General features: G+C 42.8%; 1 protein-coding gene and 1 long non-coding RNA gene across 4 annotated transcripts in view; one reads left to right on the forward strand and one right to left on the reverse strand.

Annotated features, from left to right (window-relative positions):
- Positions 1-2,763: 2,763 nt before the first annotated feature.
- Positions 2,764-4,911, reverse strand: LOC128347357 (uncharacterized). The gene is made up of 2 exons (XR_008317524.1): positions 4,851-4,911; positions 2,764-3,023 (listed from the first exon to the last, which is right to left on the reverse strand). It is a non-coding gene; the product is annotated as an uncharacterized LOC128347357 (long non-coding RNA).
- A 51-nt stretch (positions 4,912-4,962) lies between these two features.
- LOC128348231 (zinc finger protein 474) overlaps positions 4,963-26,804 on the forward strand; it is a 37,605-nt gene continuing 15,763 nt past the window's right edge. For 2 of the 3 annotated variants that reach the window (XM_053303965.1, XM_053303967.1), the window contains exons 1-3: positions 4,963-5,107; positions 7,383-7,468; positions 15,677-16,617. In XM_053303965.1, coding sequence (XP_053159940.1) covers positions 15,955-16,617 — 663 coding nt within the window. In that variant the 5' untranslated portion in view covers positions 4,963-5,107; positions 7,383-7,468; positions 15,677-15,954. Of the gene's footprint in view, positions 5,108-7,382; positions 7,469-10,340; positions 10,408-15,676; positions 16,618-26,804 lie in introns of all 3 variants that reach the window. The other variant, XM_053303966.1, reaches the window with a different exon arrangement.

Genomic DNA, 26,804 nt, shown 5'->3' on the forward strand with positions numbered 1-26,804 from the left:
AGTTCAGTCCACACACAGAAGAGCAAATATTGTGAACTAGCTTACTTCTCTTCTTGCTTTATGAACTTGCCTTGTTGCAACAGCTCTGATTCTGGGCTGTGTTTACAATGGGCCTATGTTGCTGAGCAGCAGAAAACAAAACAATGTTCTTGCCAAAGCCCTTGGCAAATTGAAGGTCTTTCAATGGGAAGAAAGAAATGAAATGCAAATGGGCTCTTAGCCAAAAACAAAAAGTGTGCGATGCTTGTACATTCTTACCACTCCAGTTCTCTGATAGGATGAAAACATCTTCTGACAGTTCTGTATATGTGGATTTGGATTTATGGAATGCAACCGTACTGCACAAAATATTTTTTGAAACCATTTTTCAAAAACAGATATACAAATATAATTTCACAAAATAAAATATCCCTTATAAATTATTTCACAAATCTTCAAATCTGTACATGCTAAAATCAAGAACCCATTTGATTCATAGACAAAACCAGATTTTTAAAGAACATTGCAAAATATAAATAGCCCGCAGTCTTTCTGTTCTCTTGTGATATGCTGAATAATGTACCATTATTCAAGGCATGTTAACAATTATTGGGAAAGCAAGCAGGAAGGGTAGCAGATTATCTAGGTCCCTCCTTGTAAATACGTGAACAATATGGGCCTCCCTGAGTCTCTTACTTGATGTCACAATCTCCCTTCCACTTGTTCAGCTATCACCATTGCCCTCTCATCCTTTTTTGCTGCTTTAGCACATCCCAGTCTGTGACAAGAACAGACCTCCACCATCTTGAAGAGAGAGCATCACTACGGGCAGGTGTGAGACCCACAGGAGCCAGATAACCCCGCCCTCATGGCTTTAAAGCGAGAGGGAAAAGGCCTGGCCAGTGTTCACCCTTTTCCAGCTGCAAATGGGTGCACGGGAGAAGCTGTAGAGATTAATGCTCTCTCAGCCAAGGACCTGCCTACTGATAGACTAAGGAAAAACTCAATGCTAGTCAGTTAATAAATGCTTTTTTTGTATTTTCTTTTGAATCCCTAATTTCCTTTCTTTACTTCCAGTTCCACTCTATTTTCTGCCAATTCCTTATTCTGTGTGCAATCCGTTTCTTAATAAAGTTCACATACTTAGAAGCAGTGGCGGCCCGTGAACGTGCCACTGAGGGAGAGGCCAGCGGGAGGCACCTTTAAGAGTAAATGAATTTGGTGCTTACCTCCACTCCCACCGCACTTGAATGCTGTTTGAGCATGCCACCTAGCAGCCCCTGCGGCAGGGAATCGCCTCCACCACTCACCTGGCTTCCACGAACCGAGCCCCCACCAGCAGCCAGGTGAGTGGCGGAGGTGATTCCCTGCCACAGGTTCTGCTGAGCAGCACACTGCTTTGCCAAACAGTGTTCAGGTGCTACGAAAGCAGAGGTAAGCACCAAATTCATTTACTCTTCAAGGTGCCTCCTGCCGCCCCTCCCAGCGGCGTGTTCACAGGCTGCCACTGCTTAGAAGTGGCTTCAGTCTGATTTAACAGGTTCTGGAGGGTTACTTGCAAAGCTCTTCCCCATGTGCCTCATAAGGTCATTCATCACTATTGCATTGTTTTCAGCATAATATCTTGTTATCTAGAGCTGGGTTGTGTGGAATTTGGCTGCACAGTGCCTGTAAGTCCCAAGCCGGGCAATTCTAGATTGTTGAAGCTTGGTCAGTGGCTTTAAATCAGTCTTCAAGTGGTGGCAGCCTACCTTGAATGAGCGGTGTGCTCCTAGATTTGGGATCAGAGCAATCTTTCTACTGAGAGTAGATTCCAAGAAAGCATAGATTTGTCACACAGTTCAGCATCCTTAAAAAGAAAAGTTAATTTATATATCTTATACATTTTATTGTAGGGAATCACTGAGGTGGAACTGATTGCCACAGGTAAAAGCAGCAAGCTTCATGTCGGGGATTCCCTCTCCCAGGTCTTGCAGGGAGGACCCTACTGGGCGGGGGAGAAAGTAGACATCAATATGCCCACCTGGAAGCATTCACACTTCGCAGGATCGGGAGTGGCTCTCGCGAGATCTCAAGGCAAGATATCGCAAGACATGCCCCAGATGTCAGGAGCTATATAAGGGAGGACTGGCCAGTGAGGAGGAGGGGCCATTTCAGGAGGAGGGCTTGGTGTGGAAGGAGCGTTGGGTTTCTGACTGAGCCTTGCGGGTAGCAACAATAGGGCAGGGCTGGTGAACAAAGAACAGAGAATGGTGAATGGAACAACCCCTGCCTGTAAGCCTTAAAGCTCCCCCAGCTGAAAACTCTGAGGCCACCTCAACCTCCTTTGGCAGCAGAAGGCGGATGGCTATACCGAGGGCTTGACACTTATACATATAAATCTTATAAACCTTCTACATCTTATGCCAGATATGGATCTCAATATCTGCATGGGTTCTATTCCCGGCTGTAGCCGTAGATACTGAAACCGTGAATATCAAGGCATTGGGGGCTATGGGATTGCGGGGGCTAGAAAGAAGACTTTGTAGCAAGGGTGGTAGAATAAGATCTTCAGTGTAGAGCTGGGTACAGTGCCTTGATGCTTCTGATCCTCACTCTCCAGATGTATATGATGAGGCAACTATATACAGTAGGCATGTAGTTCACAAAAGAACACAAGGAACAGAATTTCTGGGTCAGGTCAAGGTCCATCTAGTCCATCATCATGCTCTTTCAAACAGCAAACAACCAGATGTCTCTGGAAGCTCACAAGTTAGTTATCTTGGAATACAGCAGGCCTTCCTCTGTTGTCTGTCTCAGTATCTGGGATTCTATTGCTTTGTACATGGAGGGTATATGGAGGATTAATGTAGCTCTCATGAATAACAGCCGGAGATAAACCAAAGTTAGGGACCATCAACACAATTTGTGGTAGTGAATTCCTCAAGAAAGGTGTGCATTATATGCACAGCAAACATCCCATGTACACTACATGGTAGTCCTGGTAGGTTTTCCTTTCTGTTCTGTACTCCTGGTTGTGTACTACAGTGTCATGTGAACAAACTCTAAAATATATAAATATAAATAAATTATTTTTTGAAAGGATTTGTATGTTATCTCAGCAAAAGCTTCCAAGGTGCCTGGGAATAAACATTTGAAATTCAGCAATTAACTTTAACTCAAACTAATGAAATATTAGTTTCACCACCACTTACTGCTCAGTTATCTCCACACTGTGGAGGGAGGTTGGGCTCCCAACCCAGCATCCAGCAGCTAGGTTTGCCACTGGTTAAGTGGAATTCCTCACTCTCGCCCCTGGGGAAAAGAGAGGAGGGAAAAGGGGGCGAGTCAGTCACCCTAAAAGGGTCCCAGGTGGCCCTGGAGGCAGGGGGCACATGGGTTCTTGGAAGTCGTGTGCTCAATTACCACTCTGCCCCTGATAGGGGGCTATTCACACATGCAAGCAAAACTGCGCTAAGGAAGCCCAGCCCAGTTTTACCTGCATGTGAGAAGAACTGCCAGGAGCCATGCAGCTCCTGGTAGCAGCACAGGGGCAAACCCTGTAGGGAGCCCTGGCTGTTAACCAGGTTTAAGGGCATGAGCACACACTGAGCCGGGTCTCACGATCCATGAGACCCGGTTTCTTCGGGTGAGCGGGGAGGGAGCCCTGGGCGGCCGGATCGGCCGCCCACACAATTGCCAACTCCGAGCCGGAGCCAGCGGGCCTGGGGAGCTCGGGGGCCACGCGGCCCCCGCAAGGCCCAGTATGCCCTGTGTGAGTGCGCAGGGCATACTGGGGAGACCCTCGAGCCAGGAGGTGGCTTTTCACCTCTCGGCTGGGGGGGGCTACTCACGATTGTAAAAAGCAGGTTTGCGGAGTGCTCACTCCGCAAACCTGCTTTTTACCAGGGGTTCCAGAGCGGGTTAGCCGCTCCAGAACTACCGGGCTCGGCTGCGAGCCCGGTGGTTCTGACGATCAGCAAAAATCAGGCTAGCGGAGGCTAGCCCGATTTTTGCTGATCGTCAGAATAGCCCCACTGAGGTCATTCACACAATCGAAAACTATGTTCTGCCCAGGTTTGGGATCTGTGTGTACTCCCAATTTTTGATTGTGAGGAAGCAAGGTTAGAGGAAAGCCTGGGTAGTAGTGATTGTGTGGAAGCAAGGTTAGAGGAAAACCTAGGTAGCTTTTTCTCCTACCTTGCTTCCACACAATTACTTCTACCCAGGCTTTACTCTAACCTTGCTTCCACACAATCAAAAATTGGGAGTACACACAGCTTCGAAACCTGGGTAGAACACAGTTTTTGATTGTGTGAATGACCTCTCTTACTCCTTTGCTAACTGGTTGTGTGTCATTGTTTCTCGGCTCTCCGCAGCACCTACACATGAGTAACCTCTAGGCCTGCATTAGAAAGCTCCCCATAATGCACTGCGCACTCACATGGTACATTTTGGGAGTTCTGGTGGTCTTCAGGTCCCCAAACCTCCTGGCTGCCAGTAGCAGCCAGCAAACATCTGGATGAGCAATTCGCTCGCCCAGCCAGAAGACAAGGATCGTCTGCAGGGGAGGTAAGCATTTTAAGGCTTCCTGCCCCACAGCACGGAGCCCTTTCTCCCTGATTGTGAGAAAGGGCTCATGGACATGGAACTACTGAAGTTTCTTTATTCAGCTCTTTCTCTCCCTGACCCTCCCTGCAAAATATGTAAGAGATAGTACATTGTTCTAGTCTCACAATTATTTCTTCTCTCCCCTTGGCAACATGGCCCATTTCAGCGACTGTGTAGTGGTGAGGCGAAGTGGGAAGGAATTAAAGTTACACACATCAAATCCCCCAGTAATAAGACTGAAGATTTCCATGTTCATTTCTAAAGATCGGTCCTGTACACACCTCTTTTTTCCTCCTCCCAAACAATGCTGTTGGCCAATCAGCTTCTCAGGAGCTCTGTGAATCAACTTTTGTTGATATGTTGCTAGGCAGCATGTCAGAGACAAAATAGAGAACTGTCCATTCCCGTAGCAACACAAGATGCTAACCTATTAAATTAATAAGAAAAGAGATACCAACAGCTAGTGCTCTACTTCTGCTAATTCCTTGGTGTACACAGAGGAATCATTATGTGGAGCTTTAAGTACTGAGATTTCAAGGTAAGCAAACATCAGCAAAAAATAATGTGGACAAAAACAACAGAGGGCTTAAAAAAAAACCCCAAAAAACCCCAAACAGGTTGTTAGTAGGTGAGCTTGATTTTTTTTTTTAATCAAAACTGTTTCTGATGGGGTTAAAATACAAATCCAAATGGACCTTTTTTAGGAAGTAATTTGTCCATCATTTACAGCCAGTGGTTGGTTTCCAAATCTTGTGCTGTAGAAGGTTCTTGGTATCATTCTAAGAACTGTTGTTCTTGTACAGCACCTTATAGAAATGGGCCATATACAAAACTGATGGCTTTTAGTGCCAGATCTAATGGAAAGAGTTTGCCATTGGTTTTTGCTGTTTTAAAAATTCTGTTCATTTTAAGTTGATGCAAAATGCAGAACCATCTATTGAATAGAATGGGGCTTGAAAAATACTTGATTTTTAAATAGCAGGGCATTTACAATAAAACCATATGATAAAGACATGAAAATATATGCCTAGAAAATATTTCATGATATTTATAGTATCCATAATTGGCAGAAGAATTGGAAATGACACATCTCAGAAAGTAAGCTCTGATGGTCTGTTCTGGCCACTGTCTGCCTGTAAGTGTAAAATGCTGATTAGCAGAAGTTAAATACTATATTGCTAGAAATAGTGCCAGATAGCATGTATTTAGAGATCAAAAACTTAAATATCATATGGTGTTTTAGTATATACTGGCACACATAACATAAAAATGATTAAGAAGGCTGCTTAAATTATTGCTTACACTGTGCAAGTGGATCTTTTTCACTTCAATGGACACTTTAACAACTCAACCATCTGTATTTTTAGTTAGAAGAGAAATGGTTTGGCTTCTAACCAGATGAAATTCATTTTGGGTGTACAAATCTGAGTAAATGAACAATCTTGGTGTTTTTCCAGTGAGGAAAGCTTTGGGAGGAACTTCAGCTCCCAGCCACCACACACCCATTCCCAGTGTCCCCTGCATGACTCCCCATGTTCACTCCTAGCCTTCTCTTGACTCCTGACCCACCCAGCCTTCCCCATGCCAGGGCTGGGTTGGGATTTAAAGAACCCCACCCTCCACCATACTACCTGGGCAATTATCCTGCCAGTCTGTGTAGACCAGAGATTCTCAAACTTGGGTCCTCAGGTGTTATTGGACTTCAACTCCCATAATCCCCAGCCTCAGTGGCCTTTGGTTGGGGATTATGGGAGTTGAAGTCCAATAACACCTGAGGACCCAAGTTTGAGAATCACTGGTGTAGACAATAATGAGCTAGATGGACCAGTAGTCTGACTGAGTATAAGGCAGCTTCATCTGTTCCTATGACACAAATTGCTATGACACTATGTTCTTGTTTTTGTTCACCTGAAGTGAAATCCCGCAGCCTTCTGGAACATCAAACAGCCTCCTGAGAAAATGTAAATAGTTTAATCATTTGCTATGTACACAACTGATTGTTACTGGACTTATGAAGACTTAATTGTGTCTGTTTTTTCTATTCTGTCTTGCTTCCCCTAAGTCTTACCTGATAATCTAGCTAATAATAATAATAATAATAATAATAATAATAATAATAATAATAATAATCCACCAATTACAAAAAGCAACTTTACTAGGAACAGCCTATATCCTACGACAATATCTATAATAATAACAACGATATTGATAATAAAATTCAGCCAACCCAAGTCCTTGGGAAGGATTCGATGTCTGGATAAAACAAACCAGTCAATAACACCTGTCTGACTGTGTAAACAGGAAATAATAATAGCTTGAAGAGCACCTCAGCACCACAGGGGCCACAGAAATCACCATCAGCCAACTACAAAAAACAGCTTTACTGGGAACAGCCTACATTTTGCAGTGATATCTATAACAACAACAAAATTGATAACAAAATTCTGGCATTCCAGGTCCTTGGGAAGGACTCGATGTCTGGATAAAACAGACCAGTCAATAACACCTGTTTGACTGTGCAAACAAGATAATAATAATAAATAAATAATAAATCTTGTCCTGCTTTGCAAAATTGTCCCAAAGAATCCTCCTACAGAATCAATCTTGTAGATCTCTCAGGAAAGATAAGCAGATACAATTCGAGGATCTAATCTTAGGCTCCTATTCAAAATAATATTACTGTATATACTCAACCACTTTATGCTACAGTTCTCCTAGTACCCACTAATGACTTTATACAAGCTGTTCCCTGAAGGTTCTCATCATCACTTGATACAGTTTCTACTTCCTTACTTTTATTTTATCATTCTTAGCATTGTCTGCCTGGGTTCCTGACAGCTCATATTGAAAGGAAGAAGAGACATGGACCAAAACCAGAGCAGCTGCTTGGAGAGAAAGAGTAAGTCCTATGCTGACATTCTACTGTCTGAGATGAGGTTATGCACTGGCCATATTTGCTTCCCTTTGTATGCACAATGTACACAGATTCCTCCAAATACACACAGTAAATCATCAGTGTAGGGGTATAGTAAGCAGGAATCCTTTTCATCTATCTTACCCTCTTTGGCCAAAAACATGCATAAAGGTCATTCGCATGACTGGGCTGGAGCTGGGGAGGGCTGGGAGGAAGGCAGGATCCTACCAAGCTCCCCCCCACACACAATCCTTTCTGCTCTAGGTGCTGCTTCTCATGCACCTACATGATTGGCATTGCTGCAACCAGCACATTGATCCAGAGGCCAGGGGAAGGACACCCACTCTCCAGATATCCCACAATGCACCACACTAGTAGCACAGGGCATTGTGGAAATTCCTGAGGCCGGGTCACTCCTTCCTCTGCCCTGTGGTTTTAATGGCTACCAGCAGCCCAAAGTATCTGCTGGCAGCCTGTCTGCCCACCCAGCTGAGTGGTGAGGTAGGAGGGCACACATGCATCCTCCTATCTAACTTTTAGCCCAGGTACAAAACCAGTGTAGTGGCGCTACCCGGTAGAGTGCTGGGATTGGGACTGATCCCAGTGGTTCTCACAACCAGCCTTATCCAGACCTGACTCATATACCTCACCGCATAATGAACCTGCTGTAAGCCCTATTTTTATATTAACTTTGTTCTCTAGCATAACTTTCTCAAGTTTCATGAATCAAACATTATTGTATCAATTCTGACTATTCCAGTTAGTGCCATTCATTACTACTACCATCCCCACTTGCTCTGGCTGGAAAACAGAGTGACCTAATGCCAGGTGCCTAATTCTCTGGACTCAAGGTTCTGGCAGTGGGATGCATTGTTTTGCAGCCAGAGGAGGAGACAGAAGTAGGTGAGTGAACAAGGATGAACAAGACAGACATCTCAAGCCAGACAACAATGGATCTTGTGGCTCATTCATAGTGTAGTGAGCCTTCCATCCATCCATCCATCCATCCATCCATCCATCCTTCCTTCCTTCCTTCCTTCCTTCCTTCCTTCCATTTTCAGTTTTACAGAGCCAATATAGATATTATAGGAAAAGGAGAAATGTTAAGAGTATGGGATTCAGACTTTAGAACTGTTGTACTTTTCAAAGTAGTTCTCAATCATCTCATCTGCAGTTAAAGGACCAAAGCATGCATGTCTCATGAAATCCATGATCAGGTCTCCAAAAGTTATTTGTTTTAGCTCAAAGGAGGCATAAGCAAATTTGATCAGAGCAGTAATACTGGAAGAGGGAGGTCTGAATTCTTTACTATAGTCTTGAAGGGAGGGAAATAATTTCTATAGTTTCCCCAGGGGTAGGATTACAGCTGCAGCATTTTAACTTTTATTTCCCCCCTCTGGGTCTAATTGCAGCTTGAGGGGGAGTTCAGTGCTGAAAACAGTAGAGCTAAGCAACCCCATTACCCAAAGCCAATGCTATCAAAAAACTTGGAGCCACCTACACCTGTGTTAAGGCAAAAGAAACAAACTTCAGGAAAGTTGATCATGGATCTTCTGCATCATGAATGTTTTGGCCCCTCAACATAGAGACAAGCAGCAAAATGCTGAGGTCATCTGCAACTCAGGGATCTCACCACAGGTAAGCAGGAGCATAGCTACCATTGATTGGAGGAACCATTGTCCCCACCAGCTGGAGGAACATACCATTGGAGGAACAAATGTCCCCACCAGCTGGGTGACAGCTTGCTCTTTGCTCTGCCTTCATGCCTCTCTAAAGAAGTGGGGATGGGAGCAGGGGCCCATTTCACTCTTTGTCCCAAGGTTCATTCCATCCTTCCTATGCCCCTGAAACTGAGATTTGTACTGCTTGACCTCAAGACTTTAGAATTCAGACTTATTTCAGCAACCTTTGGGGAATCAATACAATCAACCTCTTTAGTAAGGCGTTTGGCTGGGCATTAAATATGAAGTTATACTGAGCTGGCCCAAGAGTATTTTTCCAGTGAAGAATTATTTGCCAGTATTTTGATCATTCACCAATGTGAGAATGCTAGACCCATGAAGCCTGTGGAGTCATCTTGATAAGTCTGCAGATAAGCAACAAGAAACAAACCATTTCCAACAACGAAGGGGAAAAGCAAAGCAAAGGCAGTGGTAAAAAGCCTAAAGGTTTTGCTCTGCAAAATGTGCTATAACTCCAAGAGAATGTTATAGTAAAAGTTAGATCTGAATATAGATGAGTGGGTTTTTTTTTTTGCTTTTGTTTTGTACATTTATGTATAATTAGACTCTTAAACCACAACATATAGGAGGTTGCTCCTTCTTTTCTTTATCAGCACTTTCTGAAGTTAAATATACTTTTTCAGGGCCTCCACCCCTACCCCCTTGTAGAATTTTCAATAAATAAAACATCTGAAAGGATTTCAGCAGCGTAGCTTGTTTAATTCCCTTGTCAGCACAACAATATTCCTTTTAACAAATTTCTGTTAAAGAATCTAGGATCAGAAGATGAATTTTTTGTGGTACGTTGTTGACACTGGGGAATCCACAGAGATGAGGGAAGTGAGAACCAGTGTGTAAGAAAAAGGTCTGACAAATTAATGACAAATAGAATCTTTGTGTGCATGTGCATTAGCTTTCTATCCAAAGACAACTGTGAAACCAACAAAATAATAGTTTCTCTGAAGAGTTGTCATCCTGTAGTGTCTATACATTCTAGCTTATTAGCTAAAAACAAAAACAAAAAGTACGTGAGCCAGCCAAGTACTGGTGTTCTCTAAGCATTAGTATTAATGGTAATTGGAGGATAATCCAATTGTTATAGGCTTTGAAAAGCTAAATTGACATTTGGTCTGCAGTTGTTCTTCATAGAGAAAGAAGGAACTACAGGAGATAAAAGAAGTTTGGACAAGTCATTTTTTGATTGTGAGTTATTACATATGAAGTAGTCCCATCTGGTAGCATCTGAATTAGCTTCTGTATTCCTATAAATTGTCTTCTTTTGATCCAGATAGCTCATTACATCTAGATTTACTTTCACTACAAGTGCATGGTTCATGGATTAAGGCAATCACTAAGGACTGCCAGTGGATCAAGTATCTACTGTATCCATAAAGTATCCACAAATAATAACTATGATCCATTTTTGGCTACTACTCATTTCAGTCATAACATTTAGAAAGAAAGCTACAGTTTATCTTGCCTTTTACAGAGAAATTTTAATTTATTTTTAAAATCCTTATACGTTTTATAGTAGATGGAGAACATAACCAAAGGTTTCAAATTTATGGATGTGAACTTACAGACCATTTCCAACTTGGCAGAAAGAAAAAGAGACTAAATGGTGTAATCTCCTAAATAAAGCATAAACCTATTATGAAGCATTTCCAACAGGGATCTTGGACATTCAACAATAGGCTATATTGTTAACAGGTTGTTTATGGTTTCTCTTCTTGACTGATTCATTCCCAGTGAAAAAGCTTGACTCACTCAACATTCTTCACTCTAGAGCAGGGCTGTTCAGCTTCAGCCCTCCTGCAGATGTTGGCCTACAACTCCCATAATCCCTGGTTATTGGCCATTGTGGCTGGGGATTATGGGAGTTGTAGTCCAAAAACAGCGGCGGGGGGCTAAGTTGAGCAGCCTGCTCTAGAGTCTCCAGTAGTGCTTGAAATTATTGTAATGGGTAACAGCTTAATCATTCCTGATATACACCAATCAATGGCAATTGAATTGGTAAATAGAATCCTAGCAGATCAAAACATAGTAGTTAACACTTTCTAATGTTCCTTTCCCAGTAATTCTCATTTTTCTTTTTACCATGATCTGAAAATACTTCACATGTTCACAGGGTAGACTGCAATGCGCATTATCCCAAGAATACAGTTTATTGAACTACTTCAGTCATTTTTATTACATCATCATATTGTTTATCACAATCACTATTACCACTACAGCAACCCTAACTTTTACCTAGGGTGAGAGGCATGGCCTACTATGACACATGAATACTTCAAGCATGCCATGTGCTTTCTGCAGATGGCATCTCATCTGAATCTACTTAAGCCACACTTTCTGATCATAATCAGTAATTCTTAATTTAATTAATTAGCTGGGACAGGGAGTATCTGAGGAACTGACAAACAATGTTTCCTGTAACAGGATGAAATTTATAGATAGTGGCTAATATTCCTCTCTATGCTCTAGCAACAGAAAGCTGTGAAGAGATGCAAATAACTCAGGAACGACTTGTCTGCCTTCTTTCTCTACAGCCCAGCAGCAGTGGGTGGAGGGGATGCAATTTTAGCTGCTTTCTCATTAAAAAGCTGTTCATTGTAACACATTCTAAACTACCCAGAGATTTGTATATGGGGCAGTATTAAATACATACATACATACATACATACATACATACATACATACATATATACAATATTTTTTGCAGGCATGTTTCCCTGCAATTCTGCAAATAGTTCCAGTTAATTCCCTCATCATGCGTGTTAGACCCTGCAGCAGTGTGTACACTTCTGCAACACCCTCATTACACTGTGGAACATGTATGCCAACAACAACAACAACATTATTATTATTATTAGAATAGCATTAAACTATACTAAAGGAGAAAGAAAAAGTCTTTACTTAATACTAAAGAGGCATACTACACAGCTGTCTAGCTCCTCATATAAAATGTACTACTAAGTAGATAGAGCTTTTAGTTAATGTTCCTTGCATGACTGCTCATTAGGGATGTGCACAAAACCGGTTTGCCTGGTTCGGTTCGAATTCGAACCAGGTTTGAACCATGAGGGGGTGGTTCAGTTTTGGTTTTGCTCGAACCTCCCCCTGGTTCGGTTCGAATTCGAACTGGTTTGAACCCAGTACCCCATGGGTTAGCAACCCACAGGGGTGGTTGGCACCCTCGCTCTGGGCCACCCCAGCACCCCCCAAGTGCAGTTATGGGGCTGCTGAAACCTCAATTCTTACCTATGGAGAAAAACCTTAAAGCTACTTGTGGGGTGCTGGGGTGGCCCAGAGTGAATGGTGGTCTAGTGCAAAGAGGGTGCCAACCACCCCCCATGGATTGCTAACCCATGGGGTACTGGGTTTTGTTGTTTCTGAAGTGTTCTGAGTGTAGATTCTTTGGTAGCATATAAGATTTTCAATGACAAACCATGAATCCACTCTCATCGGCTAACCTTAAAGATACATAACCTTCAAAAATCACTTAAAAACCAGCCCTTTGCCCAATTCCTTTCAAATAATTCTGATAGCTACCTGCCCCCCTTGGGCACTACCACCCACCACACTCTGCTGTAGGCCACCCCTTTCCCCCATAGGTGAAGCTAAACATTTGCTGACACCTCCATGCTTCTTTATGGAGAAAAACCTTACAGTCACATAAATTTCAAGAATCATTTAAAAATCAGCCTTCTGCCCAGTTCCTTTCAAATAATTCTGATAGCTTCCTTGCTCACCTTGGGAACTACCACCCACCACACTCCACTCTAAGACACCCCTTTCTACCCGATGTGAAGTTATACATTTGCTGCAATCCTCATTATTCTCTATGAGGAATTCCAAAATAATTTTAAAATTCACCAATAATCAGAGGAGTGTGTGATTGCCTTGGAACTTTGTGGATAATAGGCACCCCTGGTTGTCTACCATCCACCCCACCTTTGTGCCCCTAGGTGCTACTCAATAGGGGATATGGACTGGTTCTGGTCCCATTATACCCTATGAGAAAAATAATTGAAAATATTTCAAATATTCTTAAAAAATCATAGGGGTGTCCAATTGCTTTGGGGTTTGCATGATTGTTGGCACCCATGGGTGCTCCACAATAAAGAGTAATGGGATGGTTCTAGTCCCACTATACCCTATGAGAAAAAATAAAAATTATTTTCAAAAATTCATTAAAAATCGTATGAGTGTCCGATTGCTTTGGGGTTTGGGTGGCAGGTACCCCTCGGTGTCAGCTACCATACTACCAATTTTTGGATGTCCAAACTTGTTAGAACCAGTTCAAACCAGTTCAAATCGAACCACCCCCTGGTTTGGTTCGAATTCGAACCTGCAGCTCGAACCTGATGGCTGGTTCGTTTCAAATTTGAACCTTCTAACCACCCTGGTTTGAATTCAAACCAATTTGAATTCGAACTGGTTCACACATCCCTACTGCTCATACATTTGTGGTATTTTATACTGGTTATGAATAACTGAAACCTGTAGGAAGAATTAGCTACTGGAGCAATCTCTTTGGGGCAAAAACATCTTTATAGGTAAATAGATGATATAGAACAAAAAGTTCTTTAGTGTTTAAAATACCAGCTGACATTGTAAGGAAGCACAGATGCAATAAGATGTACCAAAGCTTCTGAAAAATTCAACTGACTTGGCTCCTCAAAGGTGGTCATCAAAATTTGCCATTTTGCTGCTAAGCAACCAGTGTTGGCAAATTTTGATGACTTCCCCTTCTCTAGGATATGCTCTGTACCACCTGAAAATATGTCCCTCAGGGTCACACAGCCCTCAGGGACATATTTTGAGGTGACACAAGGAGGAAGGGGAAGTCATTGAAGCCCTCTCTTACACATACTTGCACCAATGCAGCATCAGTCTGGAGCTATTCAGAAGCACTGATGCTACACCAGTGTTTCTCCTGTTGCACTAGTGTTTCGTTAGTCAAGATGTCAGCCACTATATTACACATCTCAACCTTCAACAATATAACATTCTCAGGAAAATACCTTAAACTCTTCTTTCTTGAGGGTTTGCACTAGAGATGATGCAGAGGGTCCCATATATTTGTCCTACATAGTGACAAATATTTGGACATACATTTGTATTTCTGTGCAGAATAAATGGGCATGCTTTACTTCCTTGCCACTCAAACAGAGGAGACAGTAGCCTAATTCAGATGTTATTGAAAAGAAACTCTGTAATTGAGTACAGCATCTCAAAAGGGACTGGAAGTCCTGCCCTGGCCCTATCAGTCACCTCCTCAGCCTGTCACTCACTTACAGAAACATCTGCATCTGAAACATCTGAAGCGTCTGCTTCTGTGAAGGCAAGCGCTTACATGATCAGGCAGTGCAGGAACCCGAGCCTCCTGATCATGGAAACACCTGCCATCATGAAAGCAGCATTAGCCTCTTCAGATGAACGCTGCTATTAGTGTGAGTGGCAGGATGAGGTGAGTGACAGAGATGGGGGCAGGATTTCTAGCCCTAGCTGAGTTGCTGTAAATCTCTTTTCAATATTCAGCATCAATATTCAAGAGATGCTGTACATCTCTTTTCAATAATATCTGAATGAAGCTAATATGATGCCTCCTACTGACTCTTGACAGGTCACCTGGATGTACCACCATATCCATGTTGGTCTGGTCATCAGTCAGGCTGGGTGAGGGTAAATCAAGACAAGCAATGAGCAGACTAGTATTCGGATAAGTTGGTAAACTAGCAAGCAGTTGGAGGTGCTTTGATTGCTAGCTTGGTCTTTACTCAAAAGATGAGTTGCTTAGAATTATTAGCCAAAAATGTTATTTACATTTATATTGCACCTTTTTTCCATGATGGAAGTCAAGGCATCATACACAGGGATCCCTATGTTCCCATATGTAGGGTCCCAGTCCAGGCACTGACCAAATCCAGATATGCTAGCTACAAAAAGGTTACGATGAAGATGGTGACAAATATTTATATAGTGCTTTTCAACGAAAGTTCCCAACGGGTTTACGCAGATATAAATAAATAAATAAATAAATAAATGGCTCCCTGTCCCCAAAGGGCTCACATTCTTAAAAAAAAGAAATATAAGATAGACACCAGCAACAGCCACTGGAGGGATGCTGTGCCAGGAATGGATAGGGCCAGTTGCTCTCCCACTGCTAAATAAAGAGAAGCACCACTTTAGAAAGGTGCCTCTTTGCTCAGTTAGCAGAGGGTAACTGATTGCTGCATCTTGTGCCTTCAGAACATACATTGTCAAGGAGGTGACCAAAAAACCATTCATTCATATTGTCCTTTGAATCAATGTTACATATGCAATATAAAACTCTTACATTAGATCCATTAGTCTTTTTATTCTATGTTTTCATTTCAAAATGATTTTAAAATATTTTTAAATGTGTAATACTTGCTAATTTATTTACAGATTAACTATAACTATATCTCTTTCATTCCCCTCCTAGGATAAAAAAAAAGAAACAAACAAAAAAAGAAAAGAAAAAAAGAAAAAGAATCACCCACACCAAAAAAAAACACACAAAAAAAAACCTGGAACGTCGTAATTAGATAATTGCAAATGTGCTCAAATCGCACAAAAATAACCTGTATTATAGCTTCTGGCAGCTTTATCCCAGAGACCTCTGCAGTTTTTATAGCAAAAAGCATTCACAGAGAAGACAAGACCCAAACAAGCCCTGCTACATACATCCAGAGGGGCTGTTGACGGAACATTGCATTCTTCATGGAAACTGCACTTATGAAAAAGATATTGAGCAAACATCATAAAACTCTGTCAAGTGTTGGAAAAGCCCCTGCTAATACCTCCACCATCTCAACCTCAAAACAGGCAGCAACATCCAGTGGGTCAGATCTTCCCACACTTTTGCCGCAAGCCACAGGGGTAAATTCCATGGTTAAAACAAACTCTGGGAAAAAGAGGCCAAGGACTGTAACAATATCAAAACGGTCAAACACAGGAAGCATGTCTAATGATCAATGGGATCGGCCAGTCATTCCATCAAGAAGACCTGGATTCAGGGTGTGCTATATCTGTGGCAGAGAATTTGGATCACAATCTCTTCCGATCCATGAGCCCAAATGTCTGGAGAAGTGGCGCATTGAAAACGACAAGTTACCAAAGTTTCAGAGAAGACCAGAGCCCATTAAACCTCAGGTCCTTCCTGGAGGAGCTCATGATATCAATGCTGAAAATGCAGCAGCTGCTGAAAGCTACCAAGTTCAGCTCCTGCGCTGTGAAAATTGTGGTCGCACTTTCCTCCCAGACCGTCTTCTTGTACACCAAAGAAGTTGTAAGCCAAAGACCAGTCCAGGGCCTTCAAACTACAACCCTCCTAAATCCTATAGATCTTCAGGTCCTGGACCATCATCAGCTGTAACAGACAAGGTAAACTAGAATGCATCTTGCCTGTGAAAGTGGCACAACTGATTCCATGTATGCACCAGGATAACATTCTGCTGCCATTGAAACTAATAACAAAACTTTTACTATTGGCTTAAATCCAGCTAGGATTTCTTTTCAGGAACTACAAATGAATGAGTAGCTTTAGACAAGCTTTTGATTCCCAAGCTGATTCTCATGTTTATCAGTAAACAGGTGTATGAACTTAACATTGCATAGCTCATATAAGACAAATGTCATAGGACTGATTTTTGCAGTGGTGATAGCAATTTAATTAACAAAAATCTCTGTGTTCATATGAACTATATTAAGGACCTGAGGTTTTTTAAATTGCTTAATGCTGATGCTGAAGGCCAGTAACTGCAAATATAATGCAAATATAAGCAAACAGGTGTCAGTGTCAGATACTTATTTTCTAATATAGAAACCAGAATTAAATGAAGAATGCTAGGGCTTCAGAAATACAATTTCTGCTTGTGAGGGGACCCATGCAAACCTTTCCGTGTTCACCATCAATGGTTCAAATAATGAGCAGCAGAGCTGGACAGATGCTCATAATTCTATTTCTTTTACATTGTCTGCAAGGAATCCTTCATCCTTAACTTACCCTCTAATTGTGATTAATGGGAACTCAGGGGAGAAAATATGTTTCTCAAATGGCCTATGTGGGAGGACAGGAAGCTGTGAGCATCTGCTGAGCTCTAAACTCAATGAATCCAGCCCCTTGGAGCAAGATTTGTTTTTATTACCTTCTCTTTTAGACTCAGTTTTAGATATGGCTGCATTTTAGATACCGTATGACTGAAATGACTGAATTACAGACATGGATGTCACTTTTCAGACACAATAGTTCTTGCTCTGCCCATGTAAGGCTGCACAGCATGTCAGCCATTACATATAACTGGGTATTTGATTAGTGTAATTTTTTTTAATGTATTTGGAAAATATATTTTTATTTATTTATTTCATGTATTTATAAACCACCTTTTAAAAGCATAATTTTCCCAAGTTGGTGAACAATAAAACTTAGTGAGCTATATCCTAAAGTTTCTTTCTCTAGAGTAGGAAACCTTAGGATACAACCCAATAACATACACACACACACAGCAGCAGCAGCAGGACGACACATTAAAACCACCAAAAACACAGAGCAAATGAGCTGATGAAGGCCATGCAAAATAAATGGATCAAAAATAAATGACTCTAATAAATGGCTCAAAACAAATAAATGTATTTGTTTATTTATAAATAATGGCTCAACATGTTTTAAAAATGGCTCAGAATAAATGGCTTTAAAATTATAATAATGGTTTTTGAAAATGCTTTAAAAAAACAGCAAAAGTGAGGGCTTGATCAATCTTCCTAGGTGGGGAATTGTGCAACTGCGGTGCTGCCACCAAGAAGCACCCGTCTCTGCTACCTGCCAAAACTTGTGAGTAGATCTCAAAGCGCAGAGAGCAGATCTCAAAGCCAGAGAGCAGATCTCAAAACACAGGGGGCTCCATATGAGTGCAGGTGGTCCTTAAAATAACCTGGGCCTGGATCATATATGGTTTAAAAGATTACTTTGTCCTCCATCATAATTTCTTTCTCTAGAAGTTGGGGAAGCTAAAACCAAGTTTGAGGAGTTGCAGGAGGAGTTCTTAAACAGAAAGTTGACTGAAACACTCCAGTGCATGCACATTTCTGGATTGCAACCACAAACATTTATCTGTCTCTGAATTTCCTTGTGAGTTTGGCATTTTTTCATTGCTTTTCTGTGAGCCTCACCAGTTATCTTTCTTAAAGTCATCTACACAACTTTGAATTCAAATCCCACATAGTGAGGTCATTCACACTACTCGGGTTTGGGAGCTGTGTTTGCTCCCAATTTTTGGTTGTGCGGAAGCAAGGTAGGAGGAGAACCTGGGTAGAAGTCAGGGGTGTAGCAAGTCCTGAAGGGGCCCGTGTTCAAGAACTGAAGATGGGCTCACTCCTCTCTTTTTTTGTGGTGCCACGTTTTTGGTTTTTGTTTTGGTGACAAACAGTTTTCAGTCTATCCCAGCTCTAGCTCCCTTGCTTGCCCTTGCCCCCTCCTTCGCCTTCCCACTGGCTCCCTTGCTCACCCCCTTGCTGTTTCTCCCACCTTCCCTGGTGCTTGCTGGCCCCAAATTCATCTGGAAAAGCCAGCCTGCTCCTCCTCTCCAACAGAATTGCTCAGAGCAACTTGCTGAGCTGGAGCAGTGAGCCCCCTTGCTTGCTTGCTTGCTTATTCACTGGCCCCGCCCAACTTTGGCCAGAAAAGCTGGAGCAGCGCAGGGCTCAGGGCATTAGTGGTCAGATATGCTCCCACCAGGACTGCAGTGCAGTGGCAGCCCCCCGCACTCCCCAAGACTTTAAGAGGGGGTGCCTGCAGGTGGGACTCCCTTGTTCAGTGGTAGTGACAGGGATGTTGGCAGTGGCTCCTTGGGGGCAGTGGCCTGGGTTCTTTGAACCCATTTGCTCAATGGTGGCTCCGCCCCTGGTAGAAGTGATTGTATGGAAGCAAGATAGGAGGAAAACCTGACTTTTCCTCTTACCTTGCTTCCACACAACCAAAAATTGGGAGCACACCCCGCTCCCAAACCCCGGTAGAATACAGTTTTTGATTGTGTGAATAACCTCAGTAAGTCATTTGTGCATAGTGGTTGCCCTGCAAAGCAGGTTGTTTTCTCTAAACTACTGCTAATAGAAGGAAGGAAGGAAGGAAGGAAGGAGCATGAACAAAATTATTACTTGCATGTCATGAACTATTGTATATGAATTGCTTACCATATATTTATGCACATGACTGTACAGTATGTACATTTTGAAATCAAAGGTGATTTTAATCCTACTTGAGAATTATCTAAGTTGGTACATTGTCCAGGTACAAAAACAATGGTAACACACAAACCAGCCACATCCCCATGGTGATTATGTGCTCTGTAGCTATGCTCTCTGTTCTCCCTGGGCACAGTGCTTCTATGCAGAGGCACAGCTGCTATTAAACCTTTTACAGCAAAAGTCTATCTGCAGCTCTTGTATGGTGCCCCATTTGGCCCTTTTGAAAGCTTCACCCCATTGGAAGTAATCCAAACAAAATTCCTCAAAGCAATCTTACGGGTCCCTTGTAGTGTTCCAAATACTGTCCTCAGATGTGAAGCAGTAGGCACTAGGTTAGAAATGAGACATTGGCTGCACATTATTGTATTCTGGCTGAAGTAGCACTTTTCCCAGGTGGGCTTGGCTCCTTCAGCATTGGCAGAGAGCTACACCTTGAAATGGAAGGTGGCGCTAAAATCCAAGCTCCAACTTTACGGTCTCCCTGAGGAAGAGCTCATCAGGCTGGGGTATGACCAAGCCACGTGGGTCATCAAGCAGTATGTCTTAGACATAGAATTGCAAGATGAAATAGCAAAGTTCCCGAGAGGATTGTATATAGGCAATCATCAGCCTTTAAATACTAGGCCCACTGAATATTTAAACAATGTATCAATAGCAAAATTCAGGAGAGCTATGACTTTCACCCGCCTTAATGCACTCCCCACTGCAGTTCTAGAGGGGAAGTTCAAAAAGACACCTTACTCAGCTTACATTTGCCCATGTGGCTCAGGTGACATAGAAATCACTGCTCATGTGATTCTCGATTGTGTTTTTCACAAGGATATTCGTTTAAATTTTATTTTCCCCTTGTTAAATAATTTTCCTGGCCACACTGATGAATTTTATTTAGATTATTTGCTGTCCAGTTTTAAAGAAATGGTTTCCTGCAGTATGGCCACGTTTTGTTATATTGTCTGTAAAACCCGTAAAGAAGTTATCATTTAATTGGATGTTTAATTGGATGTTGCTGCGAATTTTTTTTCTTTTTATGCTGGTCAATGACCGAAATAAAGAATCTATCTATCTATCTATCTATCTATCTATCTATCTATCTATCTATGAAGGGGCAAGTGCTGATCCTCGGGGTGGGGGGAATTCTATGATCTGATGTTCCAAATCATAGGAAAAAAGGATTGGCAGGTTTAGCACTTCTTTGAGAGACAGGGGCATGCTATGGAGTGCATCAGGGCCAAAGGGCATGACTAGCTTGCACAGTCCCATTCTCTTTACACCTGGGTACAAAAATGTACTCACTTTGTGAGGCTATTCTCACGGTCATACAAAATCGGACTAAGGAGCCAAGCCTAGTCTCATGAAAGTGGGTCACCAGCTAAAACGACCCTCCCGTAAGCCCAGCTTAGCAGAGCAAGCGCTCCACTAACCCAGGCTTTTCGATTATGAGTTGCTGTGGCACGGCTCTGCGCTGCGGCAACTCATGAGTAGACCCCTGACTGGGAGGGATCTCTCCAGCATGCCCTGCGTGCTCGTGCAGAGCATGCTGGAGCTTCCAGGGGCCACACGGCCCCCAATCCTCCCAGCCCCCACTGGCTCCGTAACGGAGCCAGCAGTCGTTTGGACAGCCAGTTTGGCCACCTGGAGCAGACTGACTGCTTGTCTTCGCATTTTAATTTTTTTATTATTTTTACAATACTTTAACAATCAAGTTACACTTAATTAAGTAAATATTGACTTCCCACTCACCGGTCTGCGTGGTTCTTGTTAACTATGCATATAAGCCATTGCTATAATAATACAAAACGTATATACTCCATCTTACAATTCGATTTTACCCTACCCAACCTGCTGTAATTACTAAATTTCAAACCCTGCTGAAAGGTCCATGTTAGAAAAATAGTTCTTTAAGTAAAGCAAGAAAGGTTCCCAATCTTATTTGAAACATTCCAAGTTTTCATCCCTTATAAGTGTTGTAAGTTTTGCCATCTCCGCATATTCCAAAATTTTTATCAACCAGTCTTCTTTTGAAGGCATTTTATTGTCTTTCCATTTCTGCGCGTATACTATTCTAGCTGCCATGGTTGCATACATTAAAAAAAGTTAAGTTTCTTCTAGAGAACTCTCCTTGAGTTATTCCCAGCAAGGAGGATTCTGGCCTCTTAAGAAATGTCATTTGAAAAATTTTCTTCAGCTCATTATATATCATATCCCAAAAGGCCTTTGCCTTCCCGCATGACCACCACATATGGAAGAAAGTTCCTTCACATTGTCCACATTTCCAACATGTGTTTGAAACATTTTTATACATCAATGCTAATTTTTTCTGTGTCAGATACCACCTGTACATCATCTTATAACAATTTTCTTTTAAAGTATAACAGGCAGTGAACTTTAAATCAGTTTTCCATAATTTTTCCCAAGCAGCCATCTCTATATTATGACCCACCAGACTGACTGCTTGTCAGTCTAGCTTAGCCTGCTCTCCCTGCAAACCCCATCCAGGCTCCTCTCACTGATCGTGAGAAGAGCCTCAGATAATGTCTGCATAGGGTTTTTTTCTCAGTAGGTTGTGGTGATCTGAGTCCCACTTCTGCTTTATCTGACATATGTCTGGATCACAACCCACCTGAACAACTTCCATATGTCAGGTGAATGACAAAATGATTCACTGTGAATTCAGATCTATCACAGGCTATGCTCCATTACATATCACAGGTTGTAGTCAACATACAGTCGTGTGCTCCATTTAAAGAAATCAGTTGATATTGACCCATCATGTATAAAATGGCCATTCGAATTTGCCCCAAGTGATGGTGAGAGGGTGGCATGTCTATATTATGAATTTAAATGTGCTTCAAACCAGTTTGTCATGCCTCTCCACTAAGGAATTCAGGGAGCTGTAGTGCTATGAAGGAGCTAGAGATCTCTTACCCAAAACGTGCTTCCAAAACTAAATTTCCCAAATTCTGTCAGAGAAAACTAAAATGCACACATGTACATTTTCAAACAAATGTACATGTGTAGTGTAGATGGAGTGAATTATGGGAGAAAGAAGTAGGGATGTGCACAGAACTGCAGCGGGGCAGTTCGAAGGCAGCTGGAGTCTCCCTTTAAGAGTGTGAGGGCGAATACCCCTGCTGCTGCTTCCCTCCCCCGTCAGGGTGGGGTTTTTTTAACAGCCCATTGGGGCGGCAGCGTACCTCCCTGCTGCCCTGTTGCCCTCATCTTCCGAATACGACTGGAAGTTGCTGATGTGCCTGCACGTGCCGGCACAGGTGTGCACATGTCATGCACGTGCGCCCATACTGGCATGCACAGGCACGTCAGCAACTTCCAGTCATATCTGGAAGATGAGGGCAATGGGGCAGCAGGGAGGTATGCTGCCGACCCGATGGGCTGTTAAAAAAATACACACCGGTGGGGGGAAAGCGGCAGGAGGGGTAAGTGCACCCTCCCCCTACTCTTAAAGGGAGACCCCCACCGCCTTTGAACTGGCAGAACCGCCAGTTATTTTAACCAGTTTGGAGGCCCATAAAGGGCCTCCGAACCAGTTCCATGCTCATTCCTAGACTGAAGACATTTGTAAACAAATTTGGGACTTTTTCCCAACAAGAAAATCACATGGAATGTGATTATTAAAAGTCAACACTGGCTTGACAGCACAATCTTTCCTTTCCTTTTCCCCAAATGGCTACTAGATAACCCTAGACATTGCGGGAAGATAACCCTAGACATTGTGGAGACTGAGATTGGTTGAAATGGCTGCTGTCCATTTCTTGGGGAAAGGTCGCATCCCATCCCATGAATAGCAGAATAGAAGTGATGGCCAATCATAACTACTACATGCTTTGATATGAAGAAGTTTGGAACTACTGGTCTGGAACATCTTCCATATAATATCCTGTTTGTAAAGCAAGTTTGTAAAGACTATAAGGATAACAGCCCCCATAATTAGCATAATCTCATTTCAGCAGTGCATAGCAACTAGCCTACAGCAAAACGAAGGATCTGCCCCTTTGTATTTTTATGCTAGCCTCATTTACTAAGCATTTCATGACCTCTAGAGTAAGCCAGCTTGTGTATTATGGTTTGTTAGGCCAAAGTTGTATTGTAATCCGGTTGGTAATGGAATGTATGTACTCATTTGGATAAACTAAGCCTGTTTATATCTCAAGAAAACAGCCTAAGCCTAATTGACTTTGGCTATGTAAGTCTGTTTGGATATACCTCTTCCTGAATCCTGCTTTGGCCTGCATTGTAGCCTGGGAATTAGCTTTTCATATTCTCAAAATGCAGTTCTATGGTGTAAAGAAAGAGGGCACTGATGTTCTAGAGGGAAATCTACCCTTTTCTACTTCCTGTGCAGATTGCTATTACATGTTTTTGAACATTCTTTTCAACACTCTCCTAGTCAATATGTGGTGTAAACTGTATCCTCAAATTCCATTAGTTGTACCTTGACCGTCAGTGCTATCATCTGCTGTTTTTATCTATTGTATGTCTGCTTATAAAATAAAAATATCTGCTACCTTCCTGTTTTTCCCCTGTCACCGGAACATTCTACACTGAATTGGGGTCCAAATCATGTTGCACTGTATTATTAGAAGCTAAATCACTGGGTTTCTATTTTCCCTATATACGTGAGATAACCATTTGAACTTTATGTTACTTCTATCCTGAGATTCATATCTGAATTCCAGCATTATTTCACAGTAAAAACCTTTTTTCACAAGAAATGTGGATTCCATCCAATGTGGATTCCAATTCCATTCCATTCCACAAATCTAATTTTAAGGGAATGTGTGGCATGGTTAAAGTGCAAGCAAGGTGACTGATGTTTGCACCTGAGTTTTAAACAAAAATGAGGGAAATGAAGTGGAACACACAAAGTTCAATGAACAGAAGACTCAGTAGAGTAAAACCTTTTATCACATCATGAACTGGTGCTGTATGTTAGATACAGCAACAGGGCAGAATGTTTTGGTAGGATTGTGAAGAGAACTAGTAAGGGTTGCTAAAAGGAACATACAGCAGAGTAAAGACAATTTAATAGAACATAAAATAAAATGTTATTATCAGATAAGAACATAAGAAGAGCTTTGCTGAATCAGACCATAAATCCATCTAATCCAGCATCTTTTTCATACTGGTCAACCAGAGACTTGGTTGGGGGAGGCTAGTGGTCCAGTTTGGTCCCAGCTTCTCCCTCCAGGATATTCTGTAGAGGAGCAGGAGAGGGGACGTGGGCAGGGAGGTGGGGTGGCTGTGGTCTATAGGGATAACATATCCCTTACCAGAGTCCCTGTCAGGGTATTGGACCATATTGAATGTGTGTACTTGAGTTTGGGGACCAGGGATAGATTGGGACTTCTGTTGGTGTACCGATCACCCCGCTGGCAAGCGGAATCCCTTACTGAACTCACCGACTTAGTCGCAGAACTTGCGTTGGAGTCTCCCAGACTTTTGATGCTGGGGGACATCAATGTTCACTTTGAGACCAATCTGTCCGGGGTAGATCAGGAGTTCATAGCGGCCATGACAACTATGGGCCTATCCCAAGTGGTCTCTGGACTGACGCATATTGCAGGTCACATGCTTGATTTGGTATTTTACTCTGATCAGGGTGGTGTTCCGTGGGTGGGGACTTCTGTGATTTCTGCATTGTCATGGACGGACCACCATCTGGATAAGATTGAACTTACATCCACTTCCCACCTCCGCAGGGGCGAGGGGCCCATTAGAATGGTCCACCCGAAGAGGTTATTGGATCCACTAAGATTCCAAGAAGCCTTGGAGGGATTTAATGTTGGCTTTGCTGGTGATCCTGTTGATGCCCTGGTTGAGAATTGGAACAACTTGCTCACCAGGGCAGTAGACACAATTGCTCCCAAGCATCCCCTCTGACCCACTTCAAATTTGGCCCCTTGGTATATGGAAGATCTACGTGGGCTGAAGCGGCAAGGTAGGTGACTGGAGCGCAAGTGGAGGAAGACACGACTCGAATCTGGCAGATTGCGACATAGAGCACATCTAAAGATCTATGCTCAGGCAATATGTAGAGCAAAGAGGCGTTTTTTTTCTGCCCATATTGCCTCTGCGAGTTCACGTCCAGCGGAGTTGTTCAGGGTTGTGAGGGGATTAGTATCTGACCCCTCTCCCTTGAACCAGAATTTGGAGTCATCAGTTACCCGCTGTGATGTGTTTAAAGAGTTTTTCGCGGATAAAATGTCTCTGATTCAGGCCAACCTAGATGGAGACTCCACAATTAATTTGATGTCTCAGTTGGAGGTGCCCAAGGACTCCTCTTATGTGATTCGACTGGATCGGTTTCAGTTTGTGACTCCTGAGGATGTGGACAAGCTGCTTGGAGCGGTGAGGCCTACCACTTGTTCTCTTGACCCGTGTCCAATATGGCTTGTTCAATCTAGCAGGGAGGTTGTTGTAAACAGCCTGGTGGAAATCATAAATGCTTCTCTGAGGGAGGGCAGGATTCCTCCTTGTCTTAAGGAGGCAATCATTAGACCTCTTCTAAAGAAGCCTGCATTAGATCCCTCAGAGTTGAGCAATTATAGGCCTGTTTCCAACCTCCCATGGCTGGGCAAGGTAATTGAGAGGGTGGTCGCCTCTCAGCTCCAGACAGTCTTGGAGGAAACTGATTATCTAGACCCATTTCAACCTGGTTTTTGGGCGGGCTATGGGGTGGATACTGCCTTGGTTGGCCTGATGGATGATCTCCAATTGGCAATGGACAGAGGAAGTGTGACTCTGTTGGTCCTTTGGATCTCTCGGTGGCTTTCGATACTATCGACCATAGTATCCTTCTGGAACATCTGAGGGGGTTGGGGGTGGGATGCACTGTTTTACAGTGGTTCCGCTCCTACCTCTCGGATAGATTCCAGATGGTGTCGATTGGAGATTGTTGCTCTTCAAAATCTGAGCTCAAGTATGGTGTCCCTCAAGGCTCTGTGCTTTCTCCAGTGCTTTTTAACATCTACATGAAACCGTTGGGAGAGATCATCAGGGGATTTGGAGCTGGGTGTTACCAGTATGCTGATGACACCCAGATCTACTTCTCCATGTCAACTTCTTCAGGACTTGGCATATCATCCCTAAATGCCTGCCTGGAAGCAGTAATGGGCTGAATGAGGGAGAATGAACTAAAGCTGAATCCAGATAAGACAGAGGTACTTATTGTGCGGGGTCAGAACTCTAGAGACGATTTTGATCTACCTGTTCTCGATGGGTCACACGCCCCCAAAATGAACAGATTCACAGTCTGGGAGTACTTCTGGATTCACACCTCTCCCTGGTTTCTCAGGTTGAGGCCGTGGCCA

The sequence above is a fragment of the Hemicordylus capensis genome, chromosome 2, assembly GCF_027244095.1.
Source record: "Hemicordylus capensis ecotype Gifberg chromosome 2, rHemCap1.1.pri, whole genome shotgun sequence".
In the NCBI taxonomy this organism is placed as follows: domain Eukaryota; kingdom Metazoa; phylum Chordata; class Lepidosauria; order Squamata; family Cordylidae; genus Hemicordylus; species Hemicordylus capensis.